Source organism: Siphateles boraxobius, unplaced genomic scaffold (assembly GCF_051911475.1).
Source record: "Siphateles boraxobius isolate OS27281-9 unplaced genomic scaffold, OSU_SipBor_1 7, whole genome shotgun sequence".
In the NCBI taxonomy this organism is placed as follows: Eukaryota; Metazoa; Chordata; class Actinopteri; order Cypriniformes; family Leuciscidae; genus Siphateles; species Siphateles boraxobius.
Genome location: NW_027509197.1, coordinates 31,901,058 through 31,917,311, shown reverse-complemented (window position 1 = coordinate 31,917,311; position 16,254 = coordinate 31,901,058). Strand labels below are relative to the sequence as shown.

General features: G+C 35.9%; 1 protein-coding gene across 5 annotated transcripts in view; it reads left to right on the top strand.

Moving 5' to 3' along the window:
* The first annotated feature begins 7,910 nt into the window (after positions 1-7,910).
* Positions 7,911-16,254, top strand: part of glsb (glutaminase b) — a 53,426-nt gene continuing 45,082 nt past the window's right edge. For 3 of the 5 annotated variants that reach the window (XM_077216102.1, XM_077216101.1, XM_077216103.1), the window contains exon 1: positions 7,911-8,376. In XM_077216102.1, coding sequence (XP_077072217.1) covers positions 8,090-8,376 — 287 coding nt within the window. In that variant the 5' untranslated portion in view covers positions 7,911-8,089. The remainder of the gene's footprint in view (positions 8,377-16,254) is intronic. The other 2 variants (XM_077216106.1, XM_077216104.1) reach the window with 2 other exon arrangements.

Here is a 16,254-nt window from a genome sequence, read left to right as displayed (position 1 = left end):
TTGTAAACACTAATATATTTAATTTGTTATACAGCACATGAACATTAAACTCTATTTTTTTGACATCTGATTGTGAAGTACTTTTCATTCTCCCATCCATTTGAAGTCTTTCCCATGCTTTGTTTTAGGATCCAGATTTTACACTTCACATCAAGTGGATTAACATAAAGTTAACATAAAATATCCTTGAAATCAGACAGAATTATTCAATTGGAATAATTATAAATAAATAGAATTAAATGTGAATTTATTAATTGATTCATTATCTCTTGCATTTGTATGTTTTCATTAATATTTCCTGAGACCTGTGTGACTCATTGACCAGATGCAATGACAAAGATTACTGCTGTTGAACGAACTTAATTAAACTAAGGAAAGCTTTTCCACGAAAATGAATTAGATTTTTCCAACAAAATCTAATTTGTTTGAAATGATTTGTTGCAATCTTGTTGTTTGAACTTACATTTATTTAGTCATTCCTGCTAGATAAAGTTTTCTCAGATTGACTATATTTAATTTTTGCCCTGCCTAAAATTGCCAACATTATAATTTTGGCTAATTTGACTCTACAGTTATTTCCAATGATATGAGTTACTAGTGTTCAGGTTAAGTAAACAACTTTTTTACAGAGTAATATTGATTATTACTTATGCAGGTCTGCAACTGAGGTTTAATGCATACTCAGAATAAATTGGGCGCCCACAGCCCTAAACTAAACACAGTCACCACTCTTCTGCATAATGGTAACCACAAAATTCAAAAACATTACAGAAAGTCTTCTAAGTTTCTAACATTACTGAATATTAAACATTAACATTAACTAACAACATCTTTCCATTTACAGAAAAACACATAAAATAACACTTTAATCCCTAAATTTACCCTCCTAATGAAGTCCCTTGCAAAGCATGCTGGGATCTACAGATCCACTGCCCAGTTAGATGTCAACAAAAATGTTTCTTGTTTTCTCACAAATTAATTAAGTAAACTTAAATAAATTAGGTTGACTGAACACAATTAAATTAAGTTGTGACAAAATATTAAACAATTGTGTTACTATTGCTTATTTTCATTAATTAAATTTAACAAGAGGCAAAAGTTAATTTTTTGAAAAACCTCAGATTCAGTCTGATTCATTATACATCTCTGACCACAGCGTTGGAACGGTGGTCTGAATACACTCGTGCTTTGAACTTTGTGTTTGTAAGAAATTGTGATATGCATAGCAAGGAATTACTGGCCTTCATCATTTTTATAATTATCTGTAAAAAAGAAAAATGGCTTTTAAGATGGTTACACTACAAGCCAATCTTTATTATGACTACTCTCCACATTTTAGAATAACAGTAAAATCATCAAATTATGACACAGAATGTATGACCACAAAAATTCACAATACATCAAAGCCATCTTATATTAAGTCTCCACTCCACATGTGCTTTTGTCCCTTTTATTAGATTTATGTTTTCCCAAATTATATTTAGATTTATTTTATTTGAGTTCATTAGTTACTTAAACAACTTTTATTTAAAAGTGTCAACCCCCTTTTGATAATGGACATTAAAATGCACTATACAAACTTAAATGGTTGTAATTCAAGAATGCTTTGGAATATAGACCTGAGTTTGGTCTTGTTTTAAAGAAAACAATCAGCAGATTATGTGAAGTGAAAGTACTTCAAAAAATTAAAGTATTACAAAGTCATTGAAGTTTAAATTTACAGTAAATCAAATATACTTTATTAATATATTTTTTTATATAAAATAAATATTTTACAAAATATTTTTTACTATAAAATGAAAGCCATATATCTAACCAAGTTGTGTTCCAAATTTCAAGTTGATATCACAAAAATTGAAGTTCCCATGAGATTTTGTTTAGGCGTAGTACTAAAAATAGCCACCGGGTGCCATTGAATTCCATTGAATTTAATTGTATGCATTCTTCTGTAACAAATTCATACATTTCTATCCAAATATCACTTCTGTCACTGAATATGGAACCTTAAGACTCAGACCTTTCTGACAATATGTGTTTTGTCAAGATTAGAAAAGGTTTTGATAAGAAATTATGAAAGATGATGCCCAAAAGGGGAGGAGCCTAATAAAAAATACCGTTTCTATGGTAACGCAACGTCCGATTTCAAAACGATTTTCACAGGATGAATTCTGACTTCGTAAGCTTTCAAATGATACCTAATTTATGATGACTACTAAAATATGTGATGTAATACTATATATATATATATATATATATATATATATATATATATATATATATATTATACTTTTTAAAGGACTTTTTACTTTACTTTTTAAAATATTATTTTATCTTTTTTTATTGACAAATACTAGATAATGTTTTATTATGAACTTTTAGCATTATAAACCAAAGTTTCAATTATTAAAAGTGTGTGCGTTGACTTTTTGTGACAAAGGTCAGAAACTCCTGCAATGACGTAGATTTTTTGTCATAAATTCATATATTACCTAATTATAAATTAGGATTTAATAGTAATAGCCTATATTGAAGTAAAGTTAGGCGTCCGTTAGACGGATATTTCCAAGTTGTTTAAGTTGAAGTTTTTCATCTAATGTTTATGTTTTATTTCAGTTAGCGAAAAACATTTGTTTTATAGCTGTTTTAGATTTTATTTAACAAGGTTTATGTAGCCTATGCTGGACATTTGTTGACTGCTTTTCTTTCGCTATTTTTGGTCCTTCATTAAAAAAAAAAAAAGAAGAAAAACATTTCCGTTATGTATTAATAAATCCATGTAGGCACTATACAAAACGAATTGTGTCCAAACTTTTGGATGGTGTAAAATAAAAATATTTGCACAAAAAAAAACTAAACTAAAATGCGTAATATTTAGAGTAAAATAAATTGTATAAATGTCTAAATCAAATGTAAACAGTTATTTTACTACAATTGTGACTAAAACGAGAGTTGATGTCGTCATCTTCTTTCTAGTAGGCCTTTCTGCCTTTGATGACATGCGTTCAGACAGATGACAGTGAGGGCAGCGTGTGGGTCGATGTGTCTTCACCTCTATTCATTTGCATCTACATCATATTAACACATTTCGAAACTGCAGAATGACTCACAGACACTCACTGTTGTGCTTCCACCCTTTGTTGTGCGTACGCACTGTCTCTGTGTGCGTCTAAACTCAGTGCTGATGATAACCACCCCACTGCCCGCCCACAGTCAGCCCGGAATGATGCCACTCTGCGCGGATGTCAGACCGGCTAAGGCGCCTCAATTCAAGTCATTGTGAACGATTTAAAAGAAAAAGAAAAATTTCTCCCTTGTAGGCTATATAAAATAAACAGTCCTGTAATGTGTGCACACTAATGAATCTGCAAAAGCAGTTCTTGTCTATACAGTGTCCTACTACAGATATATTAAAGCTGGAGCCTGAATAGCGTTAAATTATCAAAAAGTTCAATGCAAACAGCTGGAATGTGTTTTCTTTCATGGAATCAAAGAAATCCTTAAGGGCACCTTATAGTGCCCCCTAGTGCATATAGGAAATAAGGTGTTCAGTGAGACTATAATATGGGCTGTATAATTTTTACATTTAATTTATTTTTTATTTATTTATAAATTATAAATTTATATATATATATATATATATATTAATTATTTTTTATTTTAATGAAAGGATTTTGATTGAATATAATATTTGGACACAAACACGTGTGTGTGTGTGTGTGTGTGTGTGTGTGTATGTGTGTGTGTGTGTGTGTGTGTGTGTGTGTGTGTGTGTGTGTGTGTGTGTGTGTGTGTGTGTGTGTGTGTGTGTGTGTGTGTGTGTGTGTGTGTGTGTGTGTCACCGATGAAAAAAACATTAGTATAATTGTTTTGTATTGTATTGTATTTTGTATTGTTTTAATTTCTTAAAATATTTTTTTGTATTCTATATTTTATTTCTCTCTCTCTCTCTCTCTCTCTCTCTCTCTCTCTCTCTAATGGACCTTGAGTCTAGCATTTTTATTTTTATTTTTTTTCCCATGCTCACACAAAGCTACGGATAGCCCTTCTGAAAGATACTTCCCAGGGGTGCCTGAGGGGGGTGGGGGGAATGAGCACCCCAGATGATTGAATTTCCCTGTACTGAATAAGGGCAATGAATTATTACATTTTTTCTGCAAACTTTGTAAGAACCTGATAGGTTTGAGGATCCACCAGACCAGGATGGGCTAGGAGGAAGAAAGTGGAGCGTAGGGGGATCAGGGCCCGGAGTCACCCCATAGATGGTGTCCAGAACCTCCAAGCTCCACATGCTGCACCTAGCAGATGATCTGAACATCTCCGGGTCTTGTGGCCTGCCACAAACAAAAAGGCTGAGTAAAGCCAGTTTGATGAGGACATTGATGCTGCCCTCGAAGCATCACCAAGGGGGTAAGTGAATCTGCAACTCCGGTTTATGTTCACCCTGATCATCAGGCATCAAACAACCAAAAGCTATTAACAAGGCAAGATCACCCAGCTCAGGAAAGAGCTGAAGACTCTAAAACACATACAGAAAGGCGGAAGAGGAGGACAGACAAGCCCTCACAGAGCTGCGAGACATCCTAAGACAGAAGCTCATCTCCCTCCGACACGCTGAGTGGCACAGGAGAAGGGACAGAGAGAGAGTGTACTGCCTTTATTGCAAATCACTTTGGATTCACTAAAGAGCAGTTCGGGCTGAAGCTGCTGCCCGAAAATCTTGGTAGAAGGGAAGTACAGGTGACGCCATGACTAGGTTCTGAAGGGAGTAGCTGATACCATATGTATGTCCAACAGAGTAAACACCAGCTCCCAATAAGGCACAACATCACCTTTGTCAGGGTGGGAGAGAAACCTCAGATGGAGCCTGTGGGCTGTTAGCCTCAGCTCGTGATAGGCAGCTGAAGGTTGGCCTAGGGAAGCAGCTGAAATTATCCAGAAAACATTGCAAGGATGACATTCAGGCCAGATTCGGTCTTAACATCCGACTGTTTCAAGCAAGTGGTCATGTTGGAACTTACTGTCCCTTGGGAAGTCCAGATAGAGGAGGCCCACCAGCTCAAGAAGGTCAAGTATCTTGAACCTTCAGAGGAATGTAGAAGGCATGGGTGGAGGGCACACTGCGAGCTCATTGAGGTGCGCTGCAGGGGCTTTACTTCTCCTTGATATTCGAGGGTTGCTGGACACCAAGAACATCATAGAAGCTGTGAAAAAAAGCTTAATTTGTGGATGTGGATTAAGAGGGGAATGATCACCTAAGCTCTGTATGATGATCTAAGACCGGAAACACTCTGTGTCCTTGGGCTTATCACTGGTGATGTGTCCAAGTTGCGGAATTGGGTGTTTCAGAAACCAGCTTTTTAGATTCATTTTTCATCTGTTTATATTTTTATTTATTATTTTGTTTATTATATTATATCATTTATATACAGAACTTTCATTTGTGAAAACTAAGCATTTAATAATCATCTTATTTTATTACATTGTAATTAGTCAGCTGTACTGTTATTTAGATCTCATTGATTTACATTACTAGCTATCAGAATTTCATCTGGGCCATATAAATATCAGCAACTGCTCCAAAATGCATTTTTTTGCTCAGTTTGGTCATCTAAATAAAACAATGTTTTTTTAACATTATCTCCATATTCTCTCTATAACAGTTTCAAATATTTTATTGTTTTAATGATTGATTTTGTCTAGCTACTATATGACAGGCTTTACTTCTGAGTCACTGTCATATAAACTGATTTTATATGAACCAGAGGTTTTTTCTCACCGTTTTCTTTTCATATATGCACCAATACAATTACTTTTCAGAAATGTTCCATGGTAATACCAACAGTATACCACTGAAGTACGGTGATATATTACCATGTGATACCATCACTAGGCTACTGCCAGAGTAGTTTGTTGTTGTAAGAGAGATATTGCTGTAACTAGATGAAAACTGTTCAAGAATAAATATAAACAAATATGACAGTCGAACTGAAATATTTGCTATTTTGTTATGCTTGGGCTAAATCCCATTTCCCACACATTCTCCACAAGATGGCAGCATCAGACTGTATACGTGTTCTCTACTCAAATATTTTCTTGTGAAGCCAAGAGTGAAATCGTAACCTCGTGTAATTACCTCACTGTGACAGTAGGAGGCGAAAAACACTACATTTTCCTTTGGTTTAGGCCTTGTAAAAGTTAAGACGTTTCTAGAATGGGTAGGCCTGAATGACTCATGCTATATTATTTTCCTCAAGGACCAACTCACACAGAAAATAAAATTGTTCTGATACAGAACAAAATGGCTTTTATTTTTCTGGATACTCAAGATATTAATAAGATACTGTATATGATTGATTCTCTTGATAAAATCAGAGTTAAATCTGCAACTTGACGGATTGTAGTAGAGCACAACAACAGCGACTGTTTACTTTTTCAGTGGCCACTCCCAAGAAAAAATATCTTATATGGAAACTACTTGTTCCATGAAGCATTACTCTACAGATGACTATTGACAACGAGTCATAAATTGTAGGTATCTAGAATACATTCTATTTAATGTTTATTGCAAAATATTCAAATATAGAAGTTGTTTTAGACTGACTCAATACCATCATTCCCATTGCTTCATGGGATTGGTGCATCTGGAGGCCTGTTTTGTGGTGCACAAGAATACAATTTCAGGCAATAATTGAACGATATTTCAACTACAGCGTCCCCCCTAATGTTTACTAACATAAAGGCCACTTAACAGGTCCTTGAACTATCATTGAATGGTTGCACAACCCCACATCAACACCTGAACTGATCACCAGAATTCAGTTATTTTCTCTCTTTGGGTTTTACATTTGGAAACTTCAGTCGTAATTGGTTACTCTTGAGCTCTATGCAGACCTGAGCTCTTTATTTTACAGCCATTAGAGATAAACAGCTTTCTCTAAAACATGCCACAATCAAATTTTGTTGTTAGCAAGCTTCTCGCCCAGTTTCATCTTATAATAACATCTCGCGCAGTTTCATCTTTTATTAACATTTTCTTGCATCAGATTAAAATCTACAGGTAATAATTTGGTCTAATAAAAATGGATGACTCCTCAGCTGATGGCATGAATTTTTCCATAGGGCTTACATTTAATTAGAGACTATGAGCATATGTCAGCTATAATGATGTTTCTCTGAACAGTACTGCTTTAGATAGAAAGTAATTTTTCCAACCATGAATATTCACTGGACTAAAAAGTGTGAAAACAACTCTAATCTCCCTATATAATATAAATAGAATATATAATACATGGAATATGATATAAAATATCAGGTAAATATAGGCACATACTGAAGTTTTGATATTGCAAAGTAAAACTAAAAGTTTTTTTGTAATTGAAATAAAGTTCAATTAAAATAAAATGAAATATAAACATAAGATGGAAAAACTTAAACTTAAAAAAACTTGGGCATTGACAATTAGACCTAGCTATAATAAACAAATTGAAGTTGAAGTATACCTAAACTAATACTGTGGAGGTTTTTTTTGTATAAGTGTGCAATGTTATTATTTATTTATTGCTGAGTTTGCACACACAATGAATTTATATGGCGTCCAGTGATCTGAGGCGTCCTCCAGACGGCAACAGTTCAAACATGTGGTGGGCTGGGCAGGGTGAGTACTGTGTTGTTAGTTTATGCTAAAAAGCAAAATGTGCAAACACTTACAGCAAAACAACAATGAGCATTCACTCAATTTCTTATATACTCAAAAAGCAACATTACAAAGTCAAAGACAAAACATACAACTCGGGCCATACAGTGAGTCATTGCAGGATGTGATGCACGGCAATCAAAAATGAAGCATGTTTTTTTCAGCCAATGATGTGAGAGAATACATGCATAGCACGTTACCTAATAGTACGTTAGCTGGGCGTGTACGTAAACGCATTTCTCGGTGTTCGTCACTAAAAAGCTCTTGGCTCAGTCAGTATTTGGTAGGTTCGTAAAGTGGGGAAATTGGCTGTGCTGTTGATTCTGAAACTACAAGTTGTCTTCTAGTATTTTTCAAAATAAGCACATTAAACTAATTTAGCTCGACAAGACTGAGATGTTACAGTTTAGGGCTTCAATTGTGCTCAAGGAGTTGATTCAGACCAGCCCTAAGCGTTCGTTCTCTGACATTATAAGGCACAAAAAGACTTTACCAAACGCGTACTGCTTCAGCGCTGCTTATCGGGATGACAGAATATCTAAATTAAAGATTGTCTACAATGGAATACCTTTTATTCATCCTTTAGCTGGGAGAAGATTTATGTGTACAAAGACCGATGGTGCGATTGAACCCACAGAGCCAGTGAAGAAAGATGAGACCGTGCAGGAAGCGACGACAGATAAGTACGAAATTTATTTATTTGTCATTTGGTCATGACGCATGAGATATCCAAGGTTATTGATCAGATGTATGTGGCATGTGTTCAGCACACACGCCAAAATATTGCTTAAAGGCTGACAACGTGGCGATGTGTGTACAATTTTACAGCAAGTGGGTGGAGAACATGTGTAGTCTAATATTATTAATATCTATTTGAATATGGTTTAGGTCACGTGTATGTGTTTCTTTCTGGTACTGTGGCTCTCCATTATTACTATGTGAAGGACAGTCAAAACGTATTGATATGACATTGTGGTTTTTGAACGAATCTTTTTAAGTCTCGTTCACCTCGTTCACCTCTATGCACTGACTCGTGTTTTCCGTTCACAGAAGTGGCTGCTTTTTGAAGCCTGTTCCGTTTTCATGACAAGTCGGGTCCTCCCTCGAATTCGGGTCTTCCCAAACTGTCAGTTATCCTAAGTATGAATGATATTAATTTGATATTAAAACGTAAATTCTTTCGTTTCTAGTGTTTAGATTGTCTCGTTTGTGTACGAATATCGTGATAATTGGAAGGAAGGTGCTCCACAAATAATGTTTCGTACATTTTTGTTCACACATCAACAGAAAACATAAACTAAAAGATTGATTTGGATCGATGTTTGTTCATCAAAGGGAGGATTGATTAAAAACGATAAAATCGATAATGTCAAACCGGCGTGATTGGCCTTTAATTAGTCATTCACAACAAGAAAATAAACTGTTATGAATGTGTTCCGACCCCATGCATACACAAGTTATTTAGGCTAACAAAATAATTTATTAGCTACTGCTTTTAAGTAAAATTGTAGACAAATAAACATTAATTTACTGTATGCACAATAAGACTTGAATGCTTCAGTGTTTTTAGCGAATTTTTTGAGTGACTCATTCATAACAGAAAGTCTTTTTTCCTCCTGATGACTTTCAGAAATGGCCACTAAATGATTTAGGGAACGAGTATGATTTTATTTATTTGAGTTTTTTTATGAATGCATGTAAATGTTTTGAGTAACTGGAATGAATCATGATGAAACCAATAATGTTTAGCATTAGTGTGTTAACCCACTAATGTTAACTTTGTGGAAGTTGAAGAGGGGAGTGGTGTCGGCTCTTATCAGCTGCTACATTATGACACCACACATAAGGCAGCTGTGGAATGTCAATAATGCACTTCCACAAACAGGCAGTGAGTGTATGGCGGGATCTACTACAGTGGTTTCAGTGGAGCATTTATCTCTTATAAATAACCAAACTTATTATCCATGTTTATAGATGAACATATCCCTGGCAGTCTTTTCCTCATGCTCTTCGGTTTGCCTGTGGTTCACACAGTGTGCATGACTCATCGCTCGTCTGTCCATATGGATTATTCATAAGATGACGCAGAAGGCTTGTGCTGTCCCTGCAGAGAGACTTTAATCGAGAGCTTGAACATCCTCATGAATGCTATTCTGTCTCAAGGAGGACCAAGATGACTGCTGTTTTCCAGACAGTCTGAGACAAAGAGTAAAATTAATGGTGGTTTTCTGCAAAATGTATTAATTTCTGCTGTCCTTGCCTACTCGGTTAATGAAAAACATGGTGCAAGTATTGACGTCACTTTGTAGGCCAATCGGCAGTTAGCATCACGCTGGTTCCCTCGTCAAAAACCCAATAGGATTTTCCCTTATAGATTATCGCCTAAAACAAGCTCTGCGATCGACAAAATTTGATGATACTTGCACGTTTTGTCCATCAAGATAATTATCACAGATACACAACTTTTATGAATTTTGAAGCCTAAATGCAGTCGTCAGAAGTAAAAAGCTATAAACAAACTACACCACGGTCCCATGAATTCATCGTCACCATTACTAAGCTTATGACACCTCTTTCAGTTTTTATCTAAAAACATTTTCCCAGAATGTTTGAGTTAGAATAGTTTGTAAGTGCACAATTATAACCATGATACGATTCTGTAAAAGCGGACTGATCTTACCTTTTCGGCCTGATGACGTTTAATCTCCTCGACAGCCTCTGTAGTCCCATTTAGCCACTTGTTAGCAACTGCCTTTTTCAAGCCATGTAACCGCTTCAAAAAATCACGAGTGGGGTAATATTAATGCATTTTAAGTGTCTTGAGCTTGTGTTCACCACAGACATCTAACCAAAAACCCCATTCAAAAAACCCATTGACTTAGGGGGGATGGAACCGGAAGTGCTAAAATGCTAACTCTCTACTCCATTTTGGCCTACAAAGTGATGTCATACCTACAGCACTCTATGGCCAACCAGAGGTGTTTTAGAATCCGTTCAACAACGCTCAAAATTCTAGACGGAAATGCTAGTATCGTCACATTTTTTAAATTTCAGTACCGAAGTCAGTACTTTTGACAACACTAACCCCATCAATCCATCCATTCCAAAATACTTCTATATAAATAGACTATAAACAGTTTTAACTATGCATGCGTGTCCTTGCTGTGTTTACTCATCATTAATTGGCTTGATACTTTCAGCGAGAAGCTGTGAGCTGACGCGTCCTGTTTGAAGCAATCAATTCTGTATTCCTTTGGAAATTAGATATTGATTGTTTTGTTGTCATGGGGATATTCTGTGTATTCATAGTGTTTAGAAAAGGTAAGGAGAGGTGAATGGAAATTTTAGGAGTCTCCTGCTGATGATATGGGTGAAAGTGAGACCACAGGCTGATGGTTTTGGTCCTGAAGCTGATCACAGACACCAGACACATGCTGTCACAGACTCCCAGAGCTACTGCTGTTGCCTTGACAACAAGACTTAACAGGTTATAATGGAGAAAGTGTGAGAGGAATATTTGTTTTAGAATTGCTCTGATGTAGACTATGATGTAGATATCACTCTGCTTTAAATGCAGGGCTTGACACTTACTGTTTTCCCAAGGAGCACATGTGTTCCTAAGTTGACAAATGTATGAGCGCGTAAATTTTTTTTAATATATGCACTTCAATTCCACACCAGACGTTCTTGAAATGTTTCTTATTAATCCCATTTTTTATGCTACATTAATTATCAGTTAAACTGAATGTTAAACAAATAATATTATAAATAAACATATTTACTTAACTAAATTAGTTTTCTTTATAACTATACTTTTATCCCAATACTTCTGTGATAGTTCTCTACGTAACAAAAATATTTGATTAACCGGCGCGGTTTGTCCAATCAGAATTAAGAATGACTTTTTATCATTAGTTAAGCTGTTTTCATTCTTTTGCTTTTAGTTCTGATGTTACATAAAGTGGCAATATGAATATATTTTTGCTATTCATTTGTTATGAATGAATCTATCGACTTATTGGAATGGATGTATTCCATTCTTTTCATTTGTTCCAAGTTCCAAATAAAAAGAGAAAATAATCAAATAATAGTGATAATAATCCTCTTTAAAGGATGAAGTTCCTTTCAGTTGTGAAGTATTTATTTAGATCATTGGATTATGCAGAGATATGCATTACCATATGGTTATTTAATATAACTACATTGGTGGTACAGTACTATTGAGATGACATGATTTTTTTTCATACTACTGAACATCACTATTTTCATCAAGGACCTTCTGAAGGTCAGCAAACATTTCTCTTATTGATCTGTGAAATATCAGTTAAGCTCTTGGGAATCCCAGAAGGTCTCCACCTCTATTAGATTGTCTCCTTCCACTTATATATTAGGAGATTTCAATTATTTCTGTGTCTCAACACTCTAGTCATCATCCTGGGTTCATTCTATTTCACACATTTATAAGGCAGTTATCTGATTATTTTTTATTTCACTTGTAGTTGTAATGTTCCATCATGATGGGTGTGATGACTGTATATCTAGAGCCCAGAAACGCAAACATACTCTTGAAAAGCATTCAATCAGACCAGTTCTTCTAACATGTTGCCTTATGTCTTTTATAAATCAGCCTTTGGATTTTTTTTTAGTATGGGTGCAGTTGCTCTGATGGACATTTGTTTAATCTGAGATTATAATGGCCTTGTTTTAAAATCTAGTGAGTAAATATTTTACTTATTACTTATTTATGTGCAAATTTTGTGTACTTTTACCCTTATACAAAATCTGTAGTAAGTCTTATTGCAAGTATTATGTTTTTGTATGACGCACATATTTGCTAGTTATGTAGAGCTTTCCAAACTGGTCCCTTATTTAATTTAGAAGTAGGCGTGTCATGATAATCAATACACTTATCGTACAATATATGGACATGACTGCAATAAGTTTTAGTGACACGATGTATTGCCCATTGTGTTTGCATGCATGTTTGTTTGCATAAAACTCATTTGAGGCTTGAGGGGATTTCCCATGACTGGCAACATCATGTTTTAGGGCTGCATGATTTATCGAAATGGCACTGCACATGATTACGAGAACGGCTCTGTGATCAGTATTAAACGTGAAAGCGCGCTCTCGCCCAGGAACTCAAAATATGCCCCGCAGTATACGCACATGACACATCATTCCAGGAAATCCCTATGGGCATCATACTATCGCTGTAGTTGAATAAACAGATGATTAAAACGCTTTGATTGATTTATTAAATGTTGTCTTTTGTTGGACGAGGTTCATAAATGCTTCCAATGTTTGGAAATATGTTTGACGCATGTTGCTTTTTGAATGCACGTTATAAGCAACTCAGACTCGCAGTGCTTTCAGATGGAGCAGCGTTTACTACTGATCACAGAACCGCATGTCACTGACAAGCTACTGCTACGCATAAAAATGTATTGCAGCTGTAAGACTGGAGAAACTGGAAGAACTGGAAGAGAGGGCAACTCTGAGAAAGCAAAGGAAATTAACATTTGAATTTCTCTCTTGTGCTATCATGCTGAGATAACCTGAAATTCACCCAAAAATCTATATGGGCTAATGTTTATAATTAATGTTTGATATCGTTTGAAATGTCTCAGTGCGACTGGTACAAAGGTCTCATTCCCAAAGAAGTAAACCAAAAGGTTATAAGGTATTTAAGAGTTTAGAGATAATTCCAGGCAAATGGTCTCCTGCTCTCAGAAATGTAAACTCAAAACAAATTCCCATTGTTAGCAAATGGTTCCATGTAAATCAACTTCTACCCCCAGTAAGTCTGGGGCGATGATTAATGTGAATCCTCACTGTGAACTCATGTTTACATTTGAAAAGAGGTTTCTGCCTTAATCTATCTATATGAAATGCAACGAGAGGTTCGGCGATTCTGTAACCCAGTCTAGCCCGTGATGCAAAGTGTAAGCAACATTTCACATCATGTATTTTATAATGTTGTCAAGGTATTGCATCTTCTATTTTTATTCCAGAGCATTTGATGTTTGTATCTATTATCTTTGAACTGATTATGCAATTGGCGTGATACATTTACCTGACATAATAAATTGTAAACATTTGATTTTATTCTTATCGACTCTGACATTATTTTCAGTAAAGTGTTACAAAGAATAGTCAAACATACGCTCACACTTGATGCACAGATATCATTTACACCTTTTTCATTTATAGAGTCAGATGAAATAACGAGTTCATACGAGAAAATGTATTCCATTTAATCAAATTACTTCGCCACTCGGAAAGACAGTAATGTGCAGAGACCTTCACCCGATGATCAGATATGCCTCCTTTGGGCCGATTGAGTCTGGCTTACACAGCGTTTGCGATTTCACAATTGCAATAAGCCAAAATTGTTTAAAATAACGATTTCATGTTAATTGCAATTAATCGTGCAGCCCTGGCATGTTCAATGCATTGAATCACTCTCAATGATCTCTATGAAGTGAAACATCAGCTTCAGCATGATGCGTTGATCGTCAATTGAGCCTTTGTGAAGTGGCACTCAAACTAACACATTCATAAATGAATCAGAGTGTTTAATATATGAAGTTTAGAAGACATCAGTCACAATGTTTTAGTTTTCTCTCTGTGTGTAACATGATGCATGGCTCTTTCAGCATGACACAGGTCAACCCTCTCCAGGAGGTGGAAATAACTAAACATGGTGTCAATGAAAATATCTGAGGCAACGAGGGGTTATATTTTTTGACTCTATGGCTTGAAAATAACAAAAGGATTGTGTTTCTGTGCCAAAACATATGGTCTATATGCCAAAAGTACAGTTTAATGATATCTGTGCTCTTGATCACCTTTTATCAAGGATTTATTTGATATTCTTTCACTGTACTTGTTGAGTCATGATTATTTGTTGTTGGAAAGCCATCGGTAGTTTTTTGATTCACCGCTGACAACTAACCTCCTGTCGCTTGAGCTCTCTCCGGTGGTTCGGATAATTGTCCAAAGCGACAGAGTGTGAAAAATGGACTGAGCTCTTGTCCTTGTGTGCTGGGGAACTTGTTTTCCAAACCAGTGAAGATAGTGCTAAAAGCTGTCATTGGCATCTGCAGAGAATTTTGATCCGATTTTTTATCATTGTTATAGCAACGACACTACTGTAGATGAATAGGCTTTAATGCAATGGCAAACTAGATTTTAGAAAATGCGAGTGGTACTTGATTAGTTGCTAAGAAGTTGAAGCACTCGATTTGCTAAGTTGTTCTGTGTTCATTTCAACTTGTTGAAACTGGCATAACAGCAACCTCTAGTTTCAATAGGTCACCTCTTTTAGGTCGTCTTTGGGATTTTTATTGCTCATTTTGTCATATGCACACATACTCTTCTCTTACCCCTTTTCCACCAAAGCATTTTGAGAGCCGGTTCGGAGCCGGTGCCTACTCGCAAACCAGTTCTTTGTGTTTCGACAGCCAAAGAACCGGTTCTCGGCCAGGAAAACTGGTTCCAAAGCGGCACCAACTCTTTGCTGGTTTGGAACTGGTAAAAGAAGCAAGACGTTCTTTTACCACGTCTTGCTTACAGCGGGGGCTGGGGGTGGGTTTAGATGTGCTCTAAACATCTTTATTGACCATAATTTAGGATCGCAAAGCCAGGAGAAACATTTGCAGAAACACAATGTAGTCCGCCATTGTAATTGTTATGCTTGAAGTTAGCGGAAGTGTTTCTAGTTTTTTATATTATTTTTTTTATTGAAAACATTATGTAAGCAAAGAAGAAAACAGTCACAATATAGAACAAATAAACGGAAAGAAAAAAAAAGACACAAGACAGGGGTATTTAACTAATCAGAAAAGATTACATATCAAAGGAAAAGATTAAAAGACTTACATATTTCAATTGTTTTTAAAGCCTTCTTGGTACATGAGTTAGAGATAATCCCAAAGTAATGTTGTACTTGAAAGCGTTTCTAGCTAAGATGTATGGCGACGTACACAGTGACGTAACGACGTCGTTCGCTGGGCGCTCTAGTCAGTGGAAAAACAAACAGGTTCTGAGAAGGTTCACAAGTTGAACCAACTTGAACTTTGAACCAGCACCAGTTCCAAACCAGTTCTTTTTTTGGTGGAAAATGGGTATTTGTGAGCTGATATTTTCGGAATCAGTCAGTTTTCCATTATTGCTGTACATTTCTTTGTTACTGGTTGTCTGGCATGTCAGTAGAATCTAATCCCTCAGTAACAAAAGTCTGTCAACAAATTACTAGGATTTTCAGAACAAAAAGTGAATGAACATGAAGATGTGATACCTGCAATTAAAGTTATTATCTGACAAGTTGGTCTGCCAGCACTCTTTCAGGCTGGTGCAGTGAAGTTATCTGACATCTGAAACACGCAGTGAATGTTCTTCTGAATTGCACGTGGTGCAGAGGTGCATGCTTTCTCAACCCCAAGGGCCTCACAGTGGTGCAACTGAACTTTCCACAATCCTCCAGAGAGCTTCACGTGGCACTTGGCAGTTGTCGCAGCACCGTAACATAGGAATAATTTGCAAGTAATTTTTTTTAA